We start from the raw sequence: 23,226 nt of genomic DNA, 5'->3' as shown, positions 1-23,226 counted from the left end.
TTAATTGGTCTTATTTAGAGTATTGGAACTTTGAAAATGCCTTCTATAGAAAAGCAAATCTTCAAAGTGACCTTAAAATTGAAAGACCTATAGATATGTTTTTAATAGAATAGAGAAATTTTTAAACATATTTTATAAAACATAGGACTTTCCACAGAAGCCTTTTACAGAACAGACGAACTTTGAACGGATTTCTATAGAATAAATTCAATTTATAAGGTATGTTATAATAGAAGAAGGTATTCTATAAAAGAGAGAGCCTTTGAAATATTTTTTCCATAGAATAGGGTCCTAACAAATACCTTCTATACAATAGAGGACCTACATACAACAGATATCAGTCTATAGGACTTTCCATAGAAGTGTTCTGCGGAATAGAGGACCTTCAAAGCGTTTCTTATGAATAAATAGTCTTTATAAGGTCTTCTCAAAGGAAGTCTATAGAGGTATATATTCTATAGAACTGAGAACTTTTGATTTTTTCCTTAGAATAGAGGCCATAGAAATACCTTCTATAGAATAGAGAACCTTCTATAGATATATTTCATAAAACAGAAAACCCATAATAGAGGATCTTCCAAAACGATATTCCAAGGAATAGAAGAATTTGAGAAGATTTTATTAAATTAGAGGGTATTTGAAGAGACTTCATTATAAAAAAGACCTTCTACAGAATGGAGGACCATTAAAAAGTATTCTATGGAAAGGAGGCCTTTGAAGAGATTCCTACGGAATAGAGGACCTTTAAAAGTTCTTGCATAGAAAACTTTAATTTAGCAGAATATAAGAACTGTGAATATAGCATTAATAGAATATAGAACTTTAGATAGGGGTCTCCCACATAATAGACTTTAAAATTTTTGTATGGAAACAAATAAAAAGGAGTTAAGTTCCGGCCGGGCCGAAATTTTTATACCCTCCGCTATTCGGAAGGAACTTGAAAATCCGCCGAAAAAAATAATAGTTATACCTTTATATGGAAGCTATACAAATACGTATTGTCAAAGGCTGTAGTAACGATTCCGAACTTTAAATACGAAATTTGAAACAGTGTCGCTAAAATCAGCAAAATACAGAATAAAGGGAGGTAATGTTGTTTGGGGGCTATAGAAAGACGTGGACCATTATATGGGGGTTATACCAAAACGTGGACCATTTTCAATACCAAAAGTCCTGCAGACATAATATACATTTGAGTAAAATTTTATCAACCTACTTCATTTGGTTCGGAAGCTAGAGTGATTTTCTACAGACGCTAAGTCGACATAAAATTTTATGTCGACGAAGAATATATACTTTGTGGGGTCTAAAATGTATGTTTCGAGGTGTTACAAACGGAATGACAATGGTGGAGGGTTTAAAAATACCTTGCATAGAGATAGAGGACCTTTTAAAGATCTCATAAATAGTGGACAATTAAGAGGTTTCTCATTTAATAGAAAATCTTTTAAAGGTATTCTATAGAACTGAGGACCTTAAATAGTGTTCTATAGCATATACACTATTTCTAAGAGCCTCTTTAAAAGTGTTGATATTTGGGACAAGACTCCTGAAAGATCTTCTATAGAGTAGAATATAGCACGTTACAATATTTTCTTATTCAGTAGAGGAACTACTTTATACGAGGTAGAGGGTCATTGAGAAGTCTTATGTAGAATACTAGAACTTTGAAATACCTTCTTTACATGATCTTCCACTGATTTTTTCTACAAAATAGGCGACCTTCCATAGAGTGCTTCAAACTAAACAGAAGACCTCTAAATATCATATATATACTATATTTTTAAGATAGGAAATTCTATAGAATATATGACCTTCCATAAAAGATTTCTGCAAAATATACGATTTTCGATGGTTCTTCATCAGAGTAGATGAATTCGAAAGTTCTTCAGTAGCATATAGGACTTTAAAAAAGTCTTCTGTACGATAGATAATTGATTTCTCATATTTCATTCAAAAAAAGTTTTCAGATTCTTTGCAATTTCTCACAGAAAACATCCTTGTTTCAAATAATAACATGATCTCAAATCACTCTCTTTCTCCCACTGTCCCAAACCGACGTCGTCGCCATAAAATGCTGTTTGCACATTAACCATGAGCACAATTCATCCGCACTCATCTACTTGTGGTGCATTTGCCATAACCTGATGTGATTTTAAAAATATCCCCCAACATATTTACAATTATAGAACCATTTATACATTAAGGTGGCCCCACACAAAGCGAAAAGATTTCAAACGAAAATCCCTATCTCTCTGGATACCTTTAAGACATAGCATTCGCATTAGCCTGAACATTTCCCCATAGTAGTTTTTATGGTAATCAGATCTATCCTAGGAAGATACATATTAGAAATGGATATTCATTTTCACCCTAATGTGTAATGCGACATTTCTCATCTATGCTCGCACGGGCCATATACGCACACACACACACATACCCGCTTCCTTTTGCAACCATACGCAATTCACAAATGTTTTTATTATTTAAAGGGTTATCACATCCCAGTGGTGTTTCTTGTTGTCGGAAGATGGTTCGATGTTGTTTTTGGTTGGTGCTGCTGCTGGTCGTGCAGGCTGTTGTTGTTGTTGCTGCTGTTTGTGGTTCTTTGATTGTTAGTTAAAAATCAATATCCTTTCAGCAGTTTCTACTTCTCGCACATCCTTTTGCATGCATGCACTTAATATGATGACTTGCTGCTAATGTTTATTGAATAAGGTCTGGGAGGGTGAGGGCAGGACGAGTGGAAGGGAAAGGCAGGCAGCACATTTTTTTTCTCCTTTAAATATCTAATTACAACAAATATAACCATATAACCTTCACGGCACGACACGACACGATATGTCAGAGTTTAGCTGTAATAAACCTGTTTTTTATGGCCATTACAATACTATGTACAGACATTTTTAATGTGGATGTGCCATACCTTGTAAAAAAGCTTAAATGCGCTGTAATTATTTTAGATTTATTGTCATAAATTTTTAGGGCAGCAAAAGATTTGGTGAATTTATTTTTAGAACTAAAATCTCAGGGGCTAAATTTATAAAATCCTTGAAACAAAAAAGTGCATTTAACAAAAAAAAATGTTTAAAGCACAAAATATTTCTATCACAAAGTTTTTCAAGGGAAAACCTATCAGATGTAAATAAAAGACTTACTGGTGATCTTCTGTGGCTATATTTTACATATATTATGTAAGACCATAAAACAACTTATACAACCCTTTGATGATGACACTTTATGCGGGTCGTCTATGGATAAAATACATTTTAAATTCTTTTAAAGACAGGAAACCATTATTTAGATATAATACATTTTGCAGATCTTTTGTAGACAGAAGCCTTATACCGGTCTTATATGATAGCTGACCTTATACAGGTCTTCTATAGACAGAAGACCTTATACAGGTCTTCTATGGATAGAATACCTTATACGGATAGGATACCTTATACAGGTCTTATATTGATATAAGACGTTATGCAGGTTTTTTATAAATAAAATATCTTATACAGCTTTTCTATAGGCCTTATACAGGTCTTCTATAGGCAGACTACATTATACGGGTCTTCTGTGGATAGGAGACCTTATACAGGCCTTCTGTAGATAGAAGACCTTATACAGGTTTTCTAAAGATAGAAGACTTTATGCAGGTCTTCTATGGATAGAACACCTTATACAGACCTATAGATAGATGTCCTTAGATCGGTCTTATAAAGGTATAAGACGTTACACAGGTTTTTTATAGATAAAGTACCTTATAGAGGTTTTCTATAGAAATGATACCTTATACAGATCTTCTATGGATAGAAGACCTTATACAGGTCTTCTAAAGATAAAAAACCTAATAGAGGTCTTCTGTGGATAGAAGACCTTATACAGACCTTTTATAGATATAAGACGCTATACAAGTTTTTGATCTTCTATAGACAGAAGACATTATACAGGTCTTCTTTGAAGAGAATACCTTGTCCAAGTATTTTATGGATATAAGACCTTATACAGTTCTATAGGCAGAAGACATCATGCAGGTCTTGTAGACCTTATACAGGTTTCTATACACAGAAGACCTTTGAACAGCTATTCTGTTGACAGAAACTCTTATTTACTCTCCTATATACTAAAGACTCTCGTAGACAGAAGACCTTGTAGATGGTCTTCCATAGCCTGAAGTCTCTATGCGGTTTTTCTGTACCCATAAAACATCCAGAAGACCGTATTTTATTGACTGAAGATTCTAAACTGATCTTCTGTAGAGAAGACCTTATATCGAAGACATTATTCAGGGGTTTCTATGAATAATAGACTTTCCAGAAATCGTTTATAGATTTGTATATAGAGAACTTTCTTAGATGTTCTCTACAACTCTTCTATAGATAGAAGATAATCCATCGACATTCTTTAAAAAAAAATAGATAAAAGAGAAAACCAGATGCAAGTTTCTCTTAATTTGTTTTTTTTTTCAACAGATGTATGCCCCCGGACCACCAGCATAGATAGGGAAGGGCATAGATCGACCTTTGTCTAGACCGAAAGTACCGAAAATTTGGACCCTATGTTAAGACGATCGAAGATAAGTGTAGCAATCCCAAATATGGATTCCGTTCATCCAAATGTTTAATAAAGGACCTTAATCTGTATGAAAACATGTTTTTGACCAGTTCTTATAATTTGAGACGTGAAAAGTTTTAAGAAAATCGGAATTTTTAGTTTTAATTTTATTAAGTCATGTTCAAGACTTTGATTTTTTGTGCAAATTTTCTGACCTAAGTTTATGCAAGGTTTGTACTAAATAGAATACTTTGTACTCTCCATATAACATTAATCACATTTGTAGCAAAATTTGACTTTGCAGGAGGTAGGGTTAATAGAAGGGGTAGACAAATATTGTTCATCTTCGAAATCGGTTTAAATTTCGAGAAATACTATAATGAGCAAGGTTAGGATTATATCGGACGAATCGAATTTTTCCTTAAAAGCGGAGGGTTCCAAACCCCTTACTTCGCCCCATTTCAAATTATAATCCCCTTCTTTCCCGAGTGTTATATTGCTGGGGATTTTCCAAAGATAGCAATTTTCAACAAATTTCGGTTTTAAAAAAGCTTACTAAAACCATTTGCCATTTTAAGCCACTTTTCGCGATTTTCGCCATAAAGCCATTTACTTTTGTGTTAAAAATAATGTAAATTTAATCCCTGAGACGTCACCAAAGGGTACATTGTGTGGCGTAATTAGTTTTTGGGGTGGTTGGATAGGAATCCCCCTTTCTTCCTCCCCTCTGTTCGGGGCTCAGCAAATACGACACCTCCACAAGTCACCCACACACACACACACACGAGTGCATACATATCGATGTGTCTGCCAATCATATGTTTGACACTTTCGGCATAAAATCAATACTCTTATTATGTGCAAAATGTAACGCGTTTGGGGGACAAGCCAAGAGAATATCGTTCCAACTTTTTCCGCCGGCTGACTTAGACAAGAGAATCGACCGAACATTTCATTTCGTTACATTACATTATCCATTTCGAACACAATGTATGCCAATCATATGACGGTGCAAGACATGTGTTATCGTCCATTTGTTGTTGCTTTTGTTTGTTTTTTTTTTCTTTCTGCCTCTTTACTTGGCCATAAAAGCCGTCCAGCCCCTGCAAAAAAAAAAAAAAACAACCACCTACCCAACAAAACCGGCATGTTAATGCTCTGCGGGAACAGCTGTTTTGAAATGAACATGCAAGGCAAACAAATCGAAACCAAAAAAAAGAATTGCGTGTTAAAATGTAGTTTAAGAAAAGGATATTCCACGAGTTTCCAGAGAATTTTCAAACGTGTAGAGCTTTGTTTTGTTGTTGTACTCATTAAAACCTCATGTGTCGCCATATATCCACACACCCACCGAGAAGAAGAGAGAGAGAGAGTGAGGGTTAAAGTTGTATAAGTCCAAGCCATAAAAATAATTCAATGTAAACTTGCATGTTCAAGTTTCACATTCATTTCATATCATTTGAAAATATGCATTTTAAATGCAGTAGATGTACGTGTGTATGTGTGAAACGAACATGTGATGTGAATAATATTAGCCATATAAAAATTCCATTCTTATGGATTTCCTCAATTCAGACGTTAAAAGAAAAGTCAGCTAATAATTTTGAAAAAAAAAATCGTGGTTAATATAGCCCTCGTGGTTTTCTCCTGATTTTTGATATTTTAAAGATTCCAGGCATACTTCTAGCCACATTCGCCTTAATTTGACATTTTATCATCCGGGTCAAAAAACTGTAATTTACAAAATGTTACAATGTAGATCTACTGTAAGGTAACCTTTACGTAATTTAAAAAAAAAAAAAACAAGGAAACTTTTTGTGCCAAATCGGCAATAGATCGATAACATAAGGGTACCAACGAATAATTTTTAAATCCTTCACGTAATTAAAAAAACATTCAAGGAAACTAGTCATGCCAACTCGGCGACTCGGACAAAATCGGCCATAGATCGGTTACATAAGGGTACCGATAGTTATTGCCATCTCTAATAATATATGAATTGAACTTTCAAGCTTCGCATTTCCCAATATAACTGTCAATATAGTATGTATAGGTATGTAAACGTTATTTTTCTGGTGCTTAAACATCCTCAAAACTCTCAACTTGAATCGGGTACAGAAATTCAATTTTCTCACAGATATATAAAAATGTAGTGCTTGAAATCAAAACATTCTGCATCATAATTAAGGTTTACTACCACAAAAATATTTCTGAACCTCCCTTAAACTAGGGTCATGATTATTGGCCTTTGAAATGGTCAAAATGTGCGTAGAAACTTAGACCAGAGCTCCAAAATATTCACTTGCCAACTCGTATTCGAATAGGATATATACTCTCGTGCTCGTTTTCAGGTGGAAGTAAAATACGCACGAAATCGAACAGATTTCAGATTATTTTATTTGCAAGTGTGTGTATTTTCTGAACCCAAAGTTGCAAACGAAATGCAAACCAATACGCTGAAGAACATTGTTGCCTATATCTTCAAAGGAAGCATAAAATTCAGCGGTCCCTTGCATTATATTAAGCTATTTTCTAGTATTTTATACCCTCCACCATACATAGTATGGAGGGTATTTTAATGATTTTAGGCATATTTTTTTAATATAATTGTCTGAAATTCTACACTAGAAGTTCTTTGTGGATACTTTACTACCTAGAAAATAATTGTCTTAAATACCACGATATCGTATAGCGCCCATATAACGGTACACCCGATACTGGGTATTTTGATGATTTTAGCCACATTTTTAAATGGAATTGTCTGAAATTCTACACAAGGAGTTCTCTGTGAGTACTTTATCCCCTGAAAGAGAATTGTCTGTATAGGTCCACGATATCGTATATCCCCCATATAACTGTACCTCCCGACATTCGGTATTTTGGTGATTTAAGTCACATTTTTCAATGACATTGTCTGAAATTCTACCCCTGTGAAATTCTACTCTGTGAGTAATTTACCCCTGAAAGGATATTATCTATATAGGTACACGATATCGTATAGCCCCCAGATATTCGTACCCCCAGATATTCGGTACTTTAATGATTTTAGCCACACAGGAATAGTTTGAAAATTTGCACAAGGTGTTCTCTCTGAGTACTTTACCCCCTCGAAGAGAATTGTCTATATAGGTCTACGTTTCAGTATAGCAATCATATAACGCTATCCCGAGATATTCTGGTTTTCTATGATTTTCGCAACATTATTCACCAGAATTACGTCAAATTTCGTATTTGAAGTTCGTAATGGATACTACAACCTATGACGGAAAATTGTCTATACAGGCGCAGGTCTTAGTATAGGCCCCCATACAACAGTACATCCCTTTATTTGGTATTTTCATTATATAAGAGACATTATTCACCGAAATTGTTTCAAATTCGGAATCGGTACTACAGCCTATGACAGAAAATTACTTATCCAACACAGAAAATTACTTAGCCCCCATATAAAGTTTTTTATTTAAGCGGTATTTTTCGACGGATTTTTTTTTAATTTTTCAATTTCAAATTAAAAAAGTTCAGCCCGGCCGAACTTAGCTGCTTTTATTACTTGCTTTTCTTTATACTTCCCCAGTCCACAGTAATAAAAAAGCTACTGCACGCACGTAAATCAGCACTTAGAGTAAACTCACACTCTATTTTAAACATTTAGACTTCCAGTGTTATTTTTCAAATAAGACTATTCGCGAGCATTCCCACATAAATCAAATGAATGGAGAGCCAATCGAGAGCCTCTTGTAAAAATCGTACTGTTCGAGTGCAACCACTCGCCAGTAAAATTGAGCAAATCGGACCTTTGATTTTGGCCCATGTCTCTTTGAAATAAATTCGTTGTAGGACATTTAAAATAGTAAGTCTAACTGCGCTGGCTCCATATTTCTTTAAATGTTGAATGCGGTCTACTTTTGCTAGCTTCCACACAAGAGTTCAAAATTAAAAAAAAAATCACTTTCTTAATGTAAAACGAAGTACTCGAAATTGTCCAAATTTTCCAACACACACACCCACTAAATATAATTTCATTCGATTTCACATCAAAATTTTAGAAAATCTTGGAAATCACTAAAAACAGGCATGTTGCAGGATTGACTATATCGACTTCAGAGGAATAATAAATATTTCTTTAAAACAAAGATTATGTTTCTAACATGTCCCCTCCAAATGATAAATTTATTTCCTATTAAATCTCATGATTTAAACGAATTTTTGGATATATCCTGATGATCATATAATATGGTCATTCCCCAAAATCTCTATCAATTTCTATATTTTCCTAAAGTGAAAAATTATAATGAGGGTTTATATAAGTTGTTACTCTCCAAAAACATATCTTCAAACAAAAAAGAATCATGTCACTTCCCTACATGACAATACAGCTCATTAGTGTTATTATCGCGGATCCTGTCACATTGAGAAGACAAAAGATGATGTACGCACATTTTTGGAACATGACTAATTGAATGTGTTCAGCAACAACCATAACAATGACATATACATATCTATACAAATATGTAAGTGTGTATGTATTGTATGCTCAGAGTGGGTTGCTGTAAAAAGGTGCTCTTGGAAAATTTATTCACATGAGAGCAAGTAAAGTTTTCCTAATTAGGTTACTTTCATGTTATATTCATGGAATTCATTATGAACATCATCAAATCATTATTTGAAATGGATACTGGGCTGATGATGCTGTCATCAGCAAAGTGAGGATACACATGTGTATATGTCATGTATGTATGGGCTTCATGGGCACAAACTTAGATATTGACACGTGTATTCATGGAAAAATAAAGTGGTGAGTAATTATTCATAAATAGAAGCCATAAGAGGATATTCATATTAAATATAGTAGTTGCTGTGATATTAAATTTATGAAAGTTTTGGCATTTAGGTAATTCAATTATTTACGATTTGCATGCCTCGGATTTTGAAAAAAGTGCTTAACTTCTTAGAAATGCAAATAAAAGCAAGACTTGTTTCTTCTTTGGTTTCCTTGCACTGTTCAGCATATTCAGTGGCGTTGTTAATTTCCATTATTGTTGCTGGTGTTTTGCTGTTTGTCGGCGGATTTTCTGTGGTTTTTTCTTTGGTGTTTTTGTGTGTTTTGCTCTGGTTGGTTACAGTTCATGCACCACCAACAATCAACACTAAAGCTTTCAGAAAACAACAATCAGCCAGCCAGGCGTACTACCCAGGGCCAGGTGTATGTCTCATGGAAAAATAAGACAACCAAAGTAGCTGTAGCAACAACAACAACAACAATAGCTACAAAACAAAAAAGAAAAAAACAGCAACTTTCTGGCTGTTGTGTTTTATTTCTTTAACATGTAACACAAGACATGCACATTGCAAGAAAATTTGCATTTTTTCATTTCAATTTTACTCCGCTTTTTTATTGCAATTAGTTTTAGTTGTTTTTCTCTGTGTTGCTTGTGGTTGTTGTGGAAAAAGGCCAATTAAGATGGCATTAAATTTAAATAGACCAAGCCATAAGTACGGTATACATTAAAGTGAGGTTTCTCTTGGCCGTTAATGTTGCAGTTGCCTCGAATATTAACAATGTTATATGGACCTTGATATAAGATAAGGTAGTGCAAAGGAGTTTGGTTTGGATTCCTGTAAAATATAGCTTCAGAACTTTTATAATTTAAAAGTTTATTTTATTATTTATTATGAAATATGCCCGATTATAGCCAAATCCAAAAAAAAAAAAATAAAAACTTAACAAAAATCACCCGGTACCAATACATTGAATTGATATTAAATTGTGGACATTCTGTTTCCAATACTTTAGATTCAGGTAAATTGTATAGCTCTGCGTCATATTTGAATAATTAAAAATACAGAAACAAGGAAGAAAGTGTTGCGTTGGTCATGGTGCCCCAATGAGGACAAGTTAAAATATATCAGCTTTCAGTCTATGTCCGTTAATTTAAATATATTTTGATTGAGTTATGATTATTCAAAATCTTAACCCTTTAAGGGCACGACCCATTTTGACACCGCCATATCTCACATTAATATATTACACGTGCCCGGTTTAGACTATATCGGCTCTACCATAGTATGGAGAGTATATTAAGTTTGTCATTCCGTTTGTAACACCTCGAAATATACATTTTAGATCAGCATAAAATTCTATGTCTATTAACGATGGCGGTCCGTCTGTGTAAATCAATATAGCTTCCGAACGAATTGAATTGTTTTTTTTTTTTTTTTTTTTTTTTTTTTGGAAAATTTTGAATTTTGTGGGAAAAGGGTATCATAAAGAGCGGACCGACATATAACTTTTTAACATTGGATCTATGGTCAATATAATTATTGAGATATTCGAAGTTTGAAGAAAATCACTGAAATGTTTCGAATGTTGCGATAGATAAAATAATTCTAAAGTGTGACCCCTTGTGAAGGAGTTGAAAAGAAACAGATGCTACTTTTGTATTTGATTGTGGTTATAGGTATTCAAAGCTTTGACCCTTTGTGGAGAAGTACCAGAAGAAATACAGGGTGAGATGAAAAAACTGCAACCAACTTCAGACTGCTGTCATTTCTAAGCTACTCGTCCGATTGCTGTTAAAATTATTGCAGTGACAGCTCATTATATTATTTTTTGAGAATTTTCCAGAAAAAAAAGTTGTTCCTGATGGAATTCAAGGGTGATAGTGTGATTTCTTTATGCTTGGCTGGAAAACCACAAGTGGCTATCTTTAGAGCACTCCAGCATTTAAATGTGAATAAATCTTTTGTGCCTTGTACCCTCGCTCGTTACCGTGATACTAGTAGCGTAGACCGACGTCAAGAAAGTGGACGGAAGAAAACAGCAACATCAGTAGAATGGTTCGACTTATTGAACCCCGCGTCGCAGTGGCCGAAAAATGGCTCGGCGAATGGAATATTCGGCAAACATTGAAAAATGAGCTCGGGGTATAACCTTTAAAATTCCAAAAAGTGCAAGAACTTATACCGCAACAGAAAGAAAGTAGACTCAAAAGAGCTAAACATTTGCTTCGCATGGCCGAATTTGGTTTTCCCCGATGAGAAAACATTCGTTGTCCAGCAGTTTGTAAACAAACAAAATGATCGTGTTTACTTGTCAAAGAACTTAGCTGAAAATGTTCATCTTCGGTTGACCACCAGATCTCAAGCGCCGGCCATGGTGATAGTGTGGGCCGCCATAACAGCCGATTGTCGATCTTCGCTCGTATTAATCGACCGTGGCATCAGAATAAATGCCGAATATTATCGCGTATCGTATTATTATTAAAGCTCTGCGCACGCAAACATTTTGGCCGCAGACCTTAGACATTCCAACAGTATTCAGCACCATCGCACTCAGCACGCGCCACCCAAGAATGGTTACAAAATGAGGTACCTCGTTTCATTTCCAGCGCACAATGACCACCAAAATCTCCGGATACCAATCCGTTGGACCATTGTATCTGGAATATTTTGGAAAGCAAGGTTGGCACTCAAAAATACAAATGTGTCGATCACCTAAAGCACTTCACCTGGAATGGGCCAAAATACCGCAGAGCAATTCGAACAAATCTAAACTTATTCTAATATTTGATGCTATTTCCGACATTTTTTGCTTTCATTCAATAAAATTTAAAAAAATTATGGCGTTTGACTTTATTGCATTTTTATCTCACCCTGTATACGTCTTGGCGTCTTCTAAAAAATTTTATGAGAAATAATTATGTGCAATATTTTGACTTGCAATATTTGGAAAAAAAGGACCAGAAAGACCCATTCGTTGACTCGCTTGAAGGTTATCATATTCGACAAAAATATTCCTCATTCATCTGCAATATTGCCGAAGACACTATATGTCTAAAATGTAGGGATTCGAGGAATCTTAATTAGAATTTTTCCAAATGTGTGGAAGAGGTGGAACTTGCCCCCTCTATTAAGGTTACTTTGCGATATAAACATTCAAAACGCCGTTACACGTGCCTTATCTACCTTTATAATCTTTTGGATTTTCCTCATAATTATTTGTTTGTGTTGCACAGTATAATCACTGACCTAGCTATCAACGAATCTTATTTATTTTCCTTTCCAAATACATCTCTTCGAAATTTACTATTTAAATTATAATAATTTTTTAATTTTTTTTTTTTTTAAGATTTTAACATTTTTTCCATTCTTTTGCATTATTTTTTCTCGTTCGGATATACGGATGACTCATCCGACCACATGGAAAACTTCTTTTCCGTTTTCACGATGAACAAGAAGAACAACTCAACTAAACCTCATCCTTCCTTTTTCCTCTTCGAACGAAAGAAAAGAATGAAAAACCACAAGAAGACAAACAATATTTGACCGAATCAGTGCTGTCTATCTACGGACAAACATATGCATGATCCAACATACATACAGCATGATTTTTTTTGCCGATTTATAGCCGGCATTTTGTAATGGAATTAAAATGCATAGCTTGATTATTTCGCCTTTTAAAAAATGTAAACCATGCACCATCACCGCCACCACCACCCCGTTTGGCCAGCAGTCATCAACCCACTTAGCAAATTCAGTCGGGGTGAGGGAGGCCACACTCGTTTGTAAGTTAAGTAATGGAAGTTGCCAACATTGCTGCTGCTTCTTTCTTGTTCTTGTTCTTCTTGCTGATGTAATAGTAAAAAGTTTACTATTTAAAGGAAACCGCACCAAAGCACACCATCATCAGCGTCGTCGGCACCGTTGTCCTCACGAACAACACCAGAAGCAGCAGCAATGTACTGTTGTTGTCCTTCTTTTATCCTTCCTTTTCAATGTAGTTCTCTGCTCTGCTATATCGAAATTTTGGTCGGTCGTTTGGTTAGTTGGTCCGTCTCTCTGTCTGCCATTCGGCCATACTTTCTTATTCTTGTTCGTGTCTTGTGTATCATCCTTTATTGGGGGGGGGCAAACAGCAAATCGTCAAAAGCCGGCTCCAGTCATACGGTGAGAAATATTAATGTCTGTGCTGTGCGCTAATGGTGCACAGCTGTTGTTGTTGCTCGCTCTTCTTTTTGTTGTTATTGTTTGGCAGCACATGCGGCGAACGTAAAATTGGGGTTCATTCTCATGTCGCTGGAAAATGAATACTCATTCTCTCATTTTTCCAGAAGTATCACACACTCTCTCTCACAATTTCTCTCAACGAAAAGCTTCCAGCTGTTGGGATTCATTGCCTACTTCTGGGGGTTTGAAATGAGTTTTTCCACTCTCTCACTCAGTTTGCTCTCATTTTTTCGGCCATAATTCCCACCAGCTGGTCGGTGTGAGGACTGTGTTAGGTTCACCGTTTACCACCACTTGTCGCAGGTTATTCTTGCTTTCTTCCGTTTCATTGCGACGACGATTTTCTTGTTGTTTTGTTATTTTTGCTGTTGTGTTTTATAAGTCAATTTTATTTCTCTGTGTTCTGCTGTTCGTGTGGGTTCTTTTTCTTTTTAATTCGTTCGTCATCTATTACAATGTTGTTGTTCTTACTTTTTCGCAATTGAATGACACTCACTCCTCGTATCGTATCATATGGTATTGATTTTCTTCTTCTTCTTCCTCCTCTTCTGCTTCTTCTTGTTCATCACTTTTCTTTCAATACACAGCCTGCCAGCCAGCTATTTTTGTTCGGTGTTGCCGATATTATATCTTACTTGTTTTCTGGTTTAAGTACGAATATTTTTTCTTCTTCAGAAAGCTCCTAACCGTTTTTCTCTGTGCCACTTCTTCTGCCATCCCTTCCATAACACCGCCTGGGCCTTTCGCTCGTATCGAGTGAAATGTCATTGTATTTTATGACTCCTTCACGGTGAAAACAATTGCGTAAAGAAATGTGTTGATGATGAATTGTTAGGGGCGATGTAAATGTGTGCGTGTGCCAATGTGTTTTTGACATTTAGTGCCAAGTTTTTTTTTTTTTTGTGTTGTTCCACACAAATGTATTTTTCCGGTGCGTATGTCATCTCGTAACCCATTCACACAATGTCTGTTAGTTGTCGGTTGCCAAATATGCTGCATTGCAGCATACAAACCCTCCCATTGATAATGGCTCTCTATTTACATAACCTCAAAATGTGTGGTTATTTAGAGTGTGTACCTTTGGGTATTAAATTGGGACTTCGATTTGAGGTAGGGTCTCTAGGCGCAACTACGATTAAAACCAATTTACCTGATTTCATTTCCATAGCAATTGGCTTTTTTGCTTAACTAGTTTTCTATTAGTTCCGATCCCAAAAGAGGAATTTATTAAGAGGAATTTAATTTGAAAAAGGTTGGGATGTCGAATTTTCATTTCATAAGGACCCAAATCACATCCAGATCTGTTGAAAAGTAGATCTCAATGCCACGAAATACCGATTAGCTATATGGGTACCATGGTAGAAGAATATAGGTAGACGCATCGACACAGCTGTTTGGACAATGAACTGTCAAACCAATTTTGGAATTTGGAAATGTTGAATGAAAAGTTATTTAAATTTGCAAAAATTGTTGAAAAATGCGGATTATAATAACCTCCGAATGACGTCGTATAAGAAAACATATAAAAATCTACTTATATTCGAAAAATATTTACAATTTTTTGACATATCAATGCTCCCAAGCGTTGATGCATCTACCTGTATTCTTCTGCCATGGTACTATGCCAATTAGTATTCAGTATTAATTCAAAATACCAAAAAACAGTAGCTACAGTTATATGGAGAGGCTTTATTTAAATAACTAAACATAACTTGAAGAACGATCGATCAGAGAAAACTGATATTTATGGGTGAATACCCTCTACCATTTCAAAGGATCTTAATAAATTAAAAAAATCTTTGAAATATGCCGCTATAATTCAAAATATTCCGAATGTCAGATGTTCTATAAGGTTCTAATAATTAAAGAACGATCGATCAGAGAAAACTGATATTTATGGGTGAATACCCTCTACCATTTCAAAGGATCTTAATAAATTAAAAAAATCTTTGAAATATGCCGCTATAATTCAAAATATTCCGAATGTCAGATGTTCTATAAGGTTTGCATTCAATTATCTGCCAGAAAATGTGGTACCATTTACGAACTCAAAACACCAAGTTAAAGACAATTCTGTTGAAGAGTGGAACTAAAACCATCAAAATACTAAATATTGGAAGGTTATATGGTGGCTACACGAAGACGTAAATTTTTATGGACAATTTTCTGTCGTAGGAATCCAAACTCTAAATTCCGAATTTCCTGATTATTCTGTTGAAAAGCAAAAATCGTCAAAATACATAATATAAACAGTTACAATTGTAAGGGAGCTTTACGAAGATGAGGACCTGTAAAGGCACTCTTCTATCATTGAAGGTAGTACCCATTACAAAATCCAAATATCAAATTCGAAATAATTCAGGTGAAAACTGTGACACAAATATCGAATCGAATATCTGGAAATAAAGTTATATGAAGTCTATACCCAAACTTGGACCAACATGTACAGCTTTTTGCAAGTGTGTTTCCAAATTCACAGTGAGTTCGGATTAAAAAAACACCTAGAAACTTTAAATCTGTTGGTGCACTTATATAGGCCCATAGCAAAACGTGGACCTATATGGCCCATTTTCAATACCAAAAGTCCTGCGGAACTAATTCGGGAATTCGGGTAAAAACGGAATTTCGAGGTGTTACAAACGGAATGACAAACTTAATATTTCCTCCATCCTATGGTTGAGGATTTAAAAATAATCAACTGATCTTAGCTTAAACAGCGGCGTAATTCCTAGTTTTTGACTTTAAGCTTTGCTATACAGGGTGAGATAAAAAAACTGCAACAAAGTCAAACGCCATAATTTTTACATTTTTTTAATTTTATTGAATGAAAGCAAAAAATGCATCAAATTTTAGAATAAGTTTAGATTTGTACGAATTGGTCACCTTTGGCACGAATTATGGCCTTCAAACGGCCAATGAAACCGTCATACGCTGCCGCTGAATGTTGCTCTGCGGTATTTTGACACATTTGCTTTCCAAAATACTCCAGATACAATGGTCCAACGGATTGGTATCCGGAGATTTTTGTGCCAATTGTGCGCTGGATACGAAGCGAGGAACCTCATTTTGTAAGCATTCTTGGGCGGCGCGTGCTGAGAGCAACGGTGCTGAGTCCTGTTGGAATGTCCAAGGTCTGCGGCCAAAATGTTTGCGTGCCCAAGGCTTTAATGCACCCTCCAGAATATTTTCGCGATAATATTCGGCATTTATTCTTATGCCACGGTCAAATTAGACGAGCGGAGAGCGACCATCGGCAGCTATGGCGGCCCACACCATCACCATGGGTGAAGCTTGAGTTCTGGTGGCCAACCGAAGGTGCACATTTTCAGCTGACCTCTTTGGCAAGTAAACACGATCATTTTGTTTGTTTACAAACTGCTGGACAACGAATGTTTTCTCATCGGAGAAAACCAAATTCGGCAGTTCACCACTTTCGGCCAAGCGAAGCAGTTCTTTAGCTCTATTGAGTCTATTTTCTTTCTGTTGTGGTTTAAGTTCTTGCACTTTTAGGAATTTCAACGGCTTCAAACTGCTGTCATTTCTAAGCCACTCGTCCGCAGACCTTGGACATTCCAAGAATGGTTACACAATGAGGTTCCTCGTTTCATTACCAACGCACAATGCCCACAAAAATTTCCGGATATCAATCCGTTGGACTATTATTTCTGGAGTATTTTCGAAAGCAAGGTCGGCACTAAAAAATACCGAAGTGTCGATCACCACAAGCAAGCGCTTCGCCGGGAATGGCCCAAAATACCGAAGAGCATAAAATGCAAATGAATTTGTTAGTCTTCAATTTGTAGACGGATTTAGGTTCTCAGACCAGAATTATTTTAAGACACTATAGTCATAGTCTTAACCAAGGTGTATTTACAAGGTGATACTGCAAAATCAATCCGGCCTCTTTTAACAAATTTTTAAGTTAAAATATAGTATATTTTAGTATTATCTCCTATTCAAGAAACGTGAGATTATTTGTTCCCGAATCCTCATTTATGCGACTTTACTATATAGGCCCATATTTTGAGCTATATTTCGCAAGATTTAAGATATAGCTTTGACATGTTATAGATAGCTTTGGGTTACTTCAAGGATCATTCATTTAAAACGTGAGTAATGTTGGTACACCTTTTGGCGTAGACCCTACATAAGGCCGTCGCAACGTGAAATAACCTAAAAAGAATCAATCGTGATTCAACTTGCGGATAAAAGTAAATTTCAGCAAAACACACAAAAGGGGCTCACTTCTTGTTTTACGAAAATTTAAAATAAGACTTTTTATAAAGAAAATATTTTCCATTTTATGTTTCTTCAGAACAAGAATTTGAGCCTGCCACGGTGTAACGACGTATAAGTGCCCGGAAATGTTTAGATGTAGCGTAGCAGACTAAGGATTTATCAAAATTCTTGTCATTGGTGGATTTTTAAAGACCTTTGGGAAGTTTATACAAATCAATTACTAGTCTCGATATGTTCCGATTTGGATGAAAATTGCATTTCGCTGAAAAAATCCGTTCAAGCTATTATTACTAGGGTCTTTGCAAGCTTGGTTGCGTTCGGCAGATGTCTTACCAATAGGAAATGCTATGAAGTCCGAATTTTATCCAGCCGCTCCTCTGAATAAAAATCTGCACACTGTTTTCTCTACAATATATGTAGAATGAAATGGAAAATAGTTCTCGTTAGGATCTCAAGAAACTATTCACAATTACAAATACCGATGCTATGCTTCCACATGTACAATTTATACAGTTGTACAACAATTTTCAAAATACACGGCTAATTCGTCATCAACATTGCCTCGACGGTTACTCAGTATGTGTGTGTATGTGTGAGTCAGAACATTTCCACAGTTGTTTTTTTCTGTTATTGGCAACTTTATATAATGACCTTATTATCCTTAGCAATAAATCCGTTTGCTGTGTGGTAGCCAATACACTTTGCAGCAGCAAAGGAGGGGTGAGGTATGACAAAAGGACGAAGGCAAAAAAAAATAAAACAACAGCGAACGGCAACAGCAACAAAGCCCCAGCAAAGAAGACATGTCTAACCAAAGGACTGCATTTGTTGTATGTTTTGTACAGGTTTTTTGCCAGGGTGAGTACGTGTATTGGTCTCTGTGTGTGTGTGAACACATGCGGTTCGTCGTTGTAGTCGTCATCGTCGTCGTTGTTTTAGTTGAGTTCAGTTTTAGTGTTGCACTGCAAAATACTGCAGTATGAAATCACTTGAATGGGTTTTGCTTTGTCGTAATATGACCCATTGGCCTGCTTAAAAACTACACTGAAATATCACCATGACTAGTCAGTCGGCAGTTGTATTTATGTATGTCTGTATGTTGTTTGTTGGGGATGTCAGTTGTTCGGTGTCGTATATGTTCCATTTGAAAAAGGGTACTTACCTTGTCAACCGGCATTGATGGGCACGCTCTACACAAATTCCAAAATGAGCCGATCATAAGGAAGTGTTTTATTGCTCAACGATGAACTAATCAATTGAAAGACAAGAACACAAGACAATAACAATTCAAATGTGATCGAATTGGGTAAGGTCTGCAAATGGTACGCAGGCGGTACGCTTTGCTCTCTTAGAGGGTTAAACAACGAACAATTAACAACATTAATTAACTCTTTTTGGTTTTTTATTTGTTAGTCGCGTAATCTTTTTTCGTTTTTACTTTTTTTTTGGTTTGGTTTGGATTAGTAAGGTATATACATGTAGAGAGGAGGCGAAGGGAGGAGATAACACGTAGTTAGATATAGGTATATACTTTTTTGGTATTATTTTCGTAATAAGTTAACGTTCATGTATTTTAACACACATGGCTGGGTTGAGGTATTAAAAACAATAACTTTCATCTACAGGAAGCTTTGAGGTAGAAAAAATACAAACAAACAAACAAGAAGTATTAAAAATAAATTACAAAACATATTTTGAGGGCTTTGAAAATTAGCAATACTTTAGCATACTTTAAGGAGTGTGGCGTAAATGTCAAATCAAGTGTTCTTGCTTACTCTTTGCCGTCGTCGTCGTTGTGTCTTTGCTTCTTTTGCTGTTTCTGTTTCCTTTGTCTGTTCACTCCGTTCGTTCGGTAGAGCAAAACCCAAAAACACGCACCGTACGGAATTTTGAGGAAGTCAAAAATTCATTCACCACCGAAGAGCTCTGGCTTGTAGTTTTTACTCCGGGCCGTATCAACACACTCCGTACGTGCAGAGAACAGTGAAACTCAGAGCACAACGAATATGCGATGGCTTAAACTTTGCCTTACACTGCAAACACACACTCACACGACATGTGGTTATATGTGTGTGTGTGCGAGCGAGCTAGCGAAAAGCATACACCAGGAAAAGTGGTGATCTCACACATTGAAAAATATAATGTGGAAAATTTTCACTTCTTGTGGTATACTACGTACATATGGCGAAGGCAAGGCAATCAATGTCTTTTCCTTTTTTTCCCAAAAAGAAATCAAAGCAAAAAAGCAGACATTAACAAAATTTCTGTGGTCATCCTAAAAGTATGCTTCAATTAAAAATCGTATGTATGGATTTTTCTTCTTGTCATTCGCAGGGATAAGCAATAAGAAATCGTTCAATTAACAGTTAATACGCACACACACTCATACATACAATATACACATACACCAACAACACACCGTTAATTCATGTATGTACCGTTATGTTTGTCACTTCTTCGTCTTCTTTGATAGATTTTCGCTTAATTTGTGTTTAAAAAAAAAATTAATTTCTTGTGCTTAAGGTCAAGTAATTATTTTTTCTCTTTTTTCTTCTTTGGGTATATGCGTTTTTTTTTATTTCTTCTTTTGCTCGAAGCAACAAAAACAACAACAATTTTCTTGCTATGGAAATTTTTTTACAAAGAGAAGAAAATTCCAATAATTTTCTATTTGTTGGACGCGCTCGTTGGTGGTTCGACAATCAGTTTTGATTTGAAACTTTTTAACAACTTATCACGACGATTACACGAACACGACTGAAAAATTTGCACTCAGCTCTTGGTAAATTTTGTTGGGCTTATTCGTTTGGTCTTGAGCGCACACACACACACGTACACACAGCGGCATGACATGACAAAGGAGTGGTTGGAAAAATGAATGCAAATGAACGGTGGTGCTAATGTTTAGCCACGAAAATGGCTTTATTTGTTGTCCGGCTGGTTGACATCATTGTTGACAGTGGTGAATAGTTAGGTTGGTGGTGGAAAAAGCTCTATTTGTGGAAAGCTTTTCTTCAAGGGGGATCACATCATTCGAATGAGTTGTATGAATGCAAAACATCAAAGATATGATGATAAAGTAATACAGGTAGCTTCATCAAAAAAAGTGGTACAACGGACTGTCAAAACAATTTTAGAATTAAAATGTTTGGATAAAAAGTTATATTTGGTTCAAGGTAATTTGTCTTGTGTAAACACCATGCTATCGACGCTAGCTATCATGGCAGAAGAATATAGGTAGTCGCATCAACACAGCTGCTGGGACAATGAACTGTCAAACCAATTTTGGAATTGAAAATGTTGAATGAAAAATTATTTAAATTTGTAAAAATTGTTGAAAAATGTGAATTATACTAACCTCCGAATTACGTCGTATAAGAAAACATATAAAAATCTACTTATATTTGAAAAAACATTAAAAAATTTTTTTGACATATCAATGCTCCCATGCGTTTATGCATCTACCTGTATTCTTCTGCCATGCTTGGAATGGAAGATAGCAATTTTTACATTTTTTGATGTAAGGTCCTACTTGAGAAAATAAGATAAATATTTCTATATGCTTTAGTTTAGTTATAAATTATGAAGAAATACAATACAAATTTGAAAAAAAAAAAAAAACAAATAAAGGTCTAATAATGAAATAATCGAGTGATAGTAAAATAAGTAGTAAAACTTTGATAAAAAAAATTATACAACTGTCTTGCGTAGTAAAATTTAGAAAGTAAATTCATTTCATAGAAGCATATCCATCTCTGCATTTACAGGGTGAGATGAAAAAACTGCAACCAACTTCAGACTGCTGTCATTTTTAAGCCACTCGTCCGACAGCTGTTAAAATTATTCCAGGGACAGCTTGTTTTATTCAAAACAATACACACACATATACAAAATGTGTATATGTTTTAAGGGCACTGAGAGCAAATGTAATGTTAATATTAAATTAGTTTTAATAAACAAATAATAAACTTCTTATTGACGTAAAACGCGTGATTTATGAAACACTTTTGACATACATGTCAGCAGCCAAATAAAAAAACCCTTTGTCATTGGTAAACATGAAATTTGACAACAATTTCAACATAACGACAATAATCAACAAAATAAGTTTGAATTTATAATAAATTTAAAAATTTTTAATACATTTTCAAATATCGATATATAAAATTCGATAAATAGAATCAGAAACGAATAAAGAAAATGAAGGAACGTGAAGTTCTTCGATTTATTGCCAACATTTGAATTGAATGGTGTGGCGTTACCAACTCTCATGTTGATATTGTTGCGTTGCCAACATTTATTCGTGCTGTTGTTGTAATTAAAAAGAGAATTGAGTTGTTTACACTCTCTCCAGACATTTTCATTTATTCGTGAATTTCAATGTGAGCGGACGTGATTTTTGGATGTGCGGCAATCGAAATCGACCCTTGTTTTAACAAAAAAAAAAAAAAACTTTGTTATTTGTGTTTAGTGAAGAATTTTTGTTGTTTTGATGAATTAAAATTATTCCACTAAGTGATAAAAGTATGCCTAACTAGGTCTACGCAACACAAAGAGTGAATCGAAAGCAAAAAAATTTTACATTGAGTGAAAAGAAAAAAAAATATATGCAACCCCACAAATAAAGCTGGGCTGGGAAATAGTGGAAAATGTGATGTGCAAACAACCTTGAAACCATGAATTAAATCCAACAAAAGAAAAAAAAGAAAGGTAAATAAATGAAGAAGAGCATTTGAATCCGCAAGACACGGTACATAAAAACAATACACACAAATGAAAATGAATAGAAAAAAGAAAGTACACCACCAACAGCAACAATACAAATAACTATTGAAATATTGAAAGAAGAAAACAAAGGCAAAAAGTGGTACTTTATTCAATTCTGTAGTTGTTGTTTTTATGTAAAGCTTGGAATGTGCATTACATTCTTCTTTACGGCAGTGACGAGACGACGTGAGCAAGTGCTGTATAGTGGAAGTTGTCTCAAGTGAATCCACAGGATAACAATATGAAAAGACTGGATGAATTTTGTTGTTGTAAAAACCCTATAAAGTTATAATAAAATAAATTGTTGGGTTTGCTGCTTCGTTTGGCAACGACGACAATCAAGAAGAATAAGAGGAAGACAAGTACGAAAAAGGTCCTACGAAAAGTCGATGCCGCCACCGCCACCATCATCCCTGCGCCCTGACCAACCAAACAAAACAAAAAGGAATAGAAGCTAAAGGTTTGGTGGTGTCTGCCAGTCGGTCGTCTTTGTATCGTATGTTTTTGTGCTGTTTGTGGGGGTATGTTTCTCATTGCGAGGGGTGTAAAATACAACAAATCAAGCAAGGAAAACAAAAACAAAATTTTCCATTGAGCAAATGTTAAAGTGAAAGGAGAAAGGGAACGAACGATGTAAACGAAACCAACGAAAAAATAATAAGGGCG

The 23,226-nt window shown here is 35.3% G+C and overlaps 2 protein-coding genes across 11 annotated transcripts in view; one reads left to right on the top strand and one right to left on the bottom strand.

Annotated features, from left to right (window-relative positions):
• The window catches only part of LOC101893371 (proteoglycan 4), a 107,314-nt gene extending 86,566 nt beyond the window's left edge, over positions 1 to 20,748 (bottom strand). For 2 of the 10 annotated variants that reach the window (XM_059118078.1, XM_059118079.1), the window contains exons 1-2: positions 20,187 to 20,744; positions 18,956 to 19,422 (exon numbers count right to left, since the gene is read on the bottom strand). In XM_059118078.1, coding sequence (XP_058974061.1) covers positions 18,956 to 19,012 — 57 coding nt within the window. In that variant the 5' untranslated portion in view covers positions 19,013 to 19,422; positions 20,187 to 20,744. Of the gene's footprint in view, positions 1 to 18,955; positions 19,423 to 19,568; positions 20,167 to 20,186 lie in introns of those variants that run through there. The other 8 variants (XM_059118077.1, XM_059118069.1, XM_059118070.1 and 5 more) reach the window with 8 other exon arrangements.
• A 1,428-nt stretch (positions 20,749 to 22,176) lies between these two features.
• Positions 22,177 to 23,226, top strand: part of LOC101890572 (alpha-mannosidase 2) — a 39,747-nt gene continuing 38,697 nt past the window's right edge. Inside the window, exon 1 of the mRNA XM_059118068.1 lies at positions 22,177 to 22,503. The gene's annotated coding sequence lies outside the window, so the exon portion shown is untranslated. The remainder of the gene's footprint in view (positions 22,504 to 23,226) is intronic.

The sequence above is a fragment of the Musca domestica genome, unplaced genomic scaffold, assembly GCF_030504385.1.
Source record: "Musca domestica strain aabys unplaced genomic scaffold, Musca_domestica.polishedcontigs.V.1.1 12, whole genome shotgun sequence".
NCBI classification, from domain to species: domain Eukaryota; kingdom Metazoa; phylum Arthropoda; class Insecta; order Diptera; family Muscidae; genus Musca; species Musca domestica.
The sequence above is the reverse complement of the archived record's forward strand: the minus strand, read 5'-3'. Positions and strand labels throughout refer to the sequence as shown.